The 5,094-nt window shown below is 43.7% G+C and overlaps 1 protein-coding gene across 1 annotated transcript in view; it reads right to left on the bottom strand.

The window, feature by feature from the left end:
* Positions 1-5,094, bottom strand: part of ARHGAP10 (Rho GTPase activating protein 10) — a 275,523-nt gene that overhangs the window by 214,186 nt on the left and 56,243 nt on the right. The window contains exon 6 of the mRNA XM_030887201.2: positions 1,692-1,821. Coding sequence (XP_030743061.2) covers positions 1,692-1,821 — 130 coding nt within the window. The remainder of the gene's footprint in view (positions 1-1,691; positions 1,822-5,094) is intronic.

Here is a 5,094-nt window from a genome sequence, read left to right on the forward strand (position 1 = left end):
TGGGTGAAGGGAGACGTCGGACAGGGCAAGATATGACAAAATAATAATTTATAAGTTATCAAGGGTACATGAGGGAGAGGGGAGCGGGGAGGGAGTGGAAAAAATGAGGAGCTGATGCCAGGGGTTTGGGTGTAAAGCAAATGTTTTGAGAATGATGAGGGCAATGAATGTACAAATGTGCTAAAAAAAGCAGCCATCTAGCAGAGAAGCAACAAGCCCAAGTGGAGGAAGCACACAATCCCCTCCCAGAGGGTCATAAGGAAGGGATGGATCAACCAGGGCGCAGTATAGCACCGATGAAACACACAATATTCCTCTGGTTCCTTGAGGCTTCCTCACCCTCCACGATCATGACCCCAGTCCTGCGGGCTAGAGCAGAGCATGTGCACAGGTACATATAAGAGATAAGAGTTCACTACACACAGAATCCAGGAATTGGAATGGGAGTAGCCATATCAGAAGGGTAGGGGGAAGGTGGAGAGAGGAGGGGAGGAAGGGGATACCAGTTGCAATGATCAACACATAATCACCAACACCAACACCAACCCAAGGGGGTGAACAACAGAAACTGTGGGGGAAGGGAGACAGCAGTCGGTGTAAGATAGGGAAATAATAATAATTTATCATTTATCAAGGGGTCATGAGAGTGGGAGTCGGGGGAAGGAGGGAAAGATGAGAAGCTGATACCAAGAACTCAAATAGAAAGTACATGTTTAGAAAATAATGATGGCAACATATGTACAAATATGGTTGATACAATTGCTGTATGGATTGTTATAAGAGCCCCCAATAAAGTGACCTTTTAATGGAAAATAATAATTCGCTGCCATTGGGTTTGGTTTGGTTAGGTTTGGGGTGGAAAACAACACATTGAAATAGGAGTGTTAGCCACCAGCTGTGAGCAGGATGCAGCTGTTTCCAACTCTGATGCTCAAGACCATTAGTTGCTATGTAACATACACTGGCCTACTTAAGATGTTAGGTTTCTAGCAGTGCAACAGCCATAATTTTTTACCATTCCAATAATCATTCTGGTATACCTTCCTTTACAAACTCAGGCCTACCCATTCTGGTTTCAGGTCGTCAGCCATGACTAAACCAGAAAGAACTGGTTCGAAGCCCTGCCCAAAAATGTGCTAACTTTAGCTACAGATTTTGGTTTCGTTTCCTGTACTAAAACCGTGCAACGGATTTAGCAGTTCCATTCAGTATGTGTGATGGTTTCCGACTCATCTTGATCTCTCAACAAGATGGAATTACAGAACCACCGTGCTTCAAAAAAGCATCTGCCTTGGATACCCATCTAGTGTTTTCATCTCTGTCAAGTAACTGCCCTCAAAATGGGAAGACTCCATGTGAATGCACTGTGCAGAGATGCACCAGAACTTTCTCAGCCCTTTTCAACCCTTATTACGAGAGTACAACTACCACCAAAGCCCTTAAGGGGCAATGGCCTACACAAGGGCTTCTACCGTCTGCAATTTCACAAGCGGGGATAAAACTCAGGTTGCCAAAACAAAGGTGAACATTCTTCCACTTAACTGCCACTGTCCCAACCTCCTAGGAGAGGAGTGGGCAAAGAAAGCGGTAGAAGCCTTTATGCCAAGGACATGACGTCAATTATACTGAGAAAAGTGGAGTTGTCAAAGAACATTCATTTCCAATCCTTCAGCCACTGTTGTGCCTCTTACTTTTCTCCTGCACATAAAGGTAGCCTTCTGCTGTGAACTGACTGGCTCGCTTGTGGTCCTTGGGATCCTGTCTGATTTTGTTCATAAGCTCTTCCACTTCTGATCTTGTTCCTTCAAAACGATTCCGTGTCTGAAACGGGTTTAAGAATAAAAAGTCATTTTTAAGATCTCCCCCGTTTTTTCATTCACAATTTTAAATCTTTAGGTAACTGTAAGGAAGTTAAATTTGCAGGATTTTTCTACAAACGCCTTTCAATGTAACCGCATTCTTGCCAGAGTATCTTCTTAGTGAGATTCTTGTTCAAAGAAAAAAATCAGTGGTACAACAGCTAATAAGGAGCCAGTGTAACTACGGGCAATTTATTTTTGAATCTTCCTAACACCAAGAATAATTCTACTACTTCATCTATGAATACTTGCCATCAGGACTCACATTATTACTTAATCTTAGATTTTAACTTTTTTTTTTTTAATATCCTCAAAGATGGATCTGAGAACTCTTTCCTTTGCAGTAATGACTCCATCTCAACCTGTTCCCATTGTCCTCGCAAAATGGCTGGGTACTCCGAATGTGACACACTGAATTTCTCTTTGCAAACCAATAAGCATGAGCGGCAGTTTTGCTAGATAATGGAAATTGCCCTTGAAAATAGCATTTCTTCCCAGAAGAAGAGGGGAAGAAAACAAAAAAAAAAAAATAGCTCTCAACAATGTGATACAAATAATATCTTTAATATTAGAACAGACAAATCACATTTCTGAAACCCAGGAGACTTAGTATGCCAATATCTGCCAGGAGGCTACACTGAAATGTATACGGAAGGTGAAATGACAAAATTACCAAGGAAATTTAGGCGAGTCAGCACCACCAAAATCTCGGACATTTCTTTCACCCGTACTCAAAAATACTGCATTAAACAAAAAACAAAAAAAACCCTGCTGATGTGAAACTGTGGCAGAGTGGAAATGAAAATTTATCATTGATCATTGAAATTTTGCAGACTTCTTTTCAACGCAAGCTGCGAGTGAACACACCTCCACACACACAAATAATCTGTTTATGTGCACATATCACTGTTCCTATGTATCAATGTCTCAAACCCTTGAGTTCGTGTCAATAAATTCAATTACAATATAATAATGCATCAAGGTTATTTCCAACTTACTGTTTTCCAAATGTATCAATTTCTTCTCAGATGGGAGAAACCTGAACTGAAAAAAGATGGGAAGATGGGAAGGGAACGTTTCGCTATTTTTAGACGTGCCACATTTAGTTGAATCATGAACTGAAGGGTGCAGAGTTGTCAGGGATTTCATCGTTCTTGGGTCCACAATCAATGCTCATGGAAGCAGCAGGCAAGAGTCAAACAACTCATTGCATTGGGTAAATCTGCTACACAAGGCCTCTTCAAAGTGTCGAAAAACAGAGGTGTTGCTTTGAGGACTAAGGCTAGCTTGACCCCGGCCATTTGTTCAATGGTCTCATATGCATGTAAAGGTTGGACACTAAATAGTGAAGACCAAAGAAAAATCGATGCATTTGAATTACGATGTTGGCAAAGAATACTGAAAGTACCGTGGACTGCCAAAAGAACAACAAAGCAGCCAGAATACTCCTTAGAGGCAAGGATGGGGAGACTTCTTCTCACGTACGTTGGATGTGTTGTCAGGAGAGACCAGTCCCTGGAGAAGGACATCATGCTCGGTCAAGTAGAGGGGCAACGGGAAGGAGGAAGGCCCTGGACAAGGAGGACTGGCACAATGGCTGCAGCGATGCGCTTTGACTAAGAACAGTAGTGAGGATGGCGCAGGCCTGGGGAGTGTTCAGTTCTGTTGTACATGCTCAACTCGATGGTACCTAACAACAAAACGGATGAAATGTGTTCCCCACCAAAAATGTGTGTGCTGCAAACCCTAACCTTTGCCGGTCTGCTCCATGACCGAATGGGTTGTGTTTGCTATGCTAACGGACAGGATTAGTGGAGGGTGTGCCCTGAGTGCATCTCATTTGAGATCTGAGATTTTAAAAGCCAGTAAGTAAGTAGAGCTGCAGAACAGAGATGCCAAACCATAGAAAGCGAGTCAGAAGCAAAATCTGAGACAAGGACCTGCGTCCAGAGCTAGCACACAGAAAGCCTTCCCCTACAGCCAGAGCCTTGATTTCACATTTCTAGCCCAATAACTGTTAGAAATGTCTATTGTTAAAACCACCCACTTGTGGTCTTCTACTATGTTTGACCAACACTAAATAACTATGATGCAAGGAGCCCTGGAGGTGCAGTGGTTGGCCTACACTCATCGGCTACTAACCAGAAGGCCAACAGTTTGAAACCGCCAGGCACTCTGGGGCAAAGGAGAAGCTTTCTGTTCCTGTAGAGTTACAGTCTCAGAAACCCACAAGGACAGTGGTACCCTGCCCTCAGGGCCGCTGTGTGTCAAAAACAACTCAATGGAGGTGAGCATGCAGGCTGCAATGAAATAACTAAGCCAGAATTTGGTGTCATGAGTGGGGTGCTGCTCTAAACACATATATACAACATGGAAGTGGTTTTGATCACATATAACCCCGTTCTTTGGGCACAAAGCACCGGTTCTCAACCTGTGGGTCGCGACCCCTTTGGAGGTCAAACGACCCTTTCACAGGGGCCGCACGATTCATAACAGTAGCAAAATTAGAGATACGAAGTAACAACGAGAATAATATTATGGTTGGGGGGGTCACCATAACACGGCATGAGGAAGGTTGAGAACCACAGGCATAAGAAAAAGGAAAAGCTGACTATAAATCCATCGGTCAGAAATAGTCGCGTTTTGATGGGATCACTTCCAACCTTTCTTTATAACACAGTTTATCATTTTTATATTGTACTTCTCCTACTCATTATTTTAATAACAACACGTGCCCAGGCAGCCACTGCCACACCACTGTCACACTCTAATGTCATGCCACCTCTAGTTCTCCAAGCTCCAGCTGGAGGGAGGAAGTGAGGAGCTGGGACCACCACGGCTCATACAAAGTACACTACCCGCAAATCATCTTTGGCAAAGCACCAGGAAGCAACTAGCCACTTGCAAGTGCGCACCTTCTACTGGAGGGGGTAAAGGAAGCTCATCCTTACAGTCTGGTACTGTGGCACTTTGTGAAATCAGACGTTCTCAGGAGTCCACTGAACTTCTCATTCACAAACTTCCCTTCCAGCAACTGGTGCGAAAGATTACTCAGGACTTCAAAACAAATGTGCACTTCGAGAACACAGCTATCGGAGCTTTGCAGGAGGCAGGTCAGGCCTATCTGGTTGGCCTTTTGAAGACACCAACCTGTGTGCCATGTGATCCATGCCAGACCTGTACCAACTATGCCAAAAGACACCCAGCTAGCAAGTCACACACATGGAAAATCCGT

The sequence above is a fragment of the Echinops telfairi genome, unplaced genomic scaffold (assembly GCF_000313985.2).
Source record: "Echinops telfairi isolate 266 unplaced genomic scaffold, ASM31398v2 ScPeMD7_5868;HRSCAF=6743_1, whole genome shotgun sequence".
NCBI lineage: Eukaryota > Metazoa > Chordata > Mammalia > Afrosoricida > Tenrecidae > Echinops > Echinops telfairi.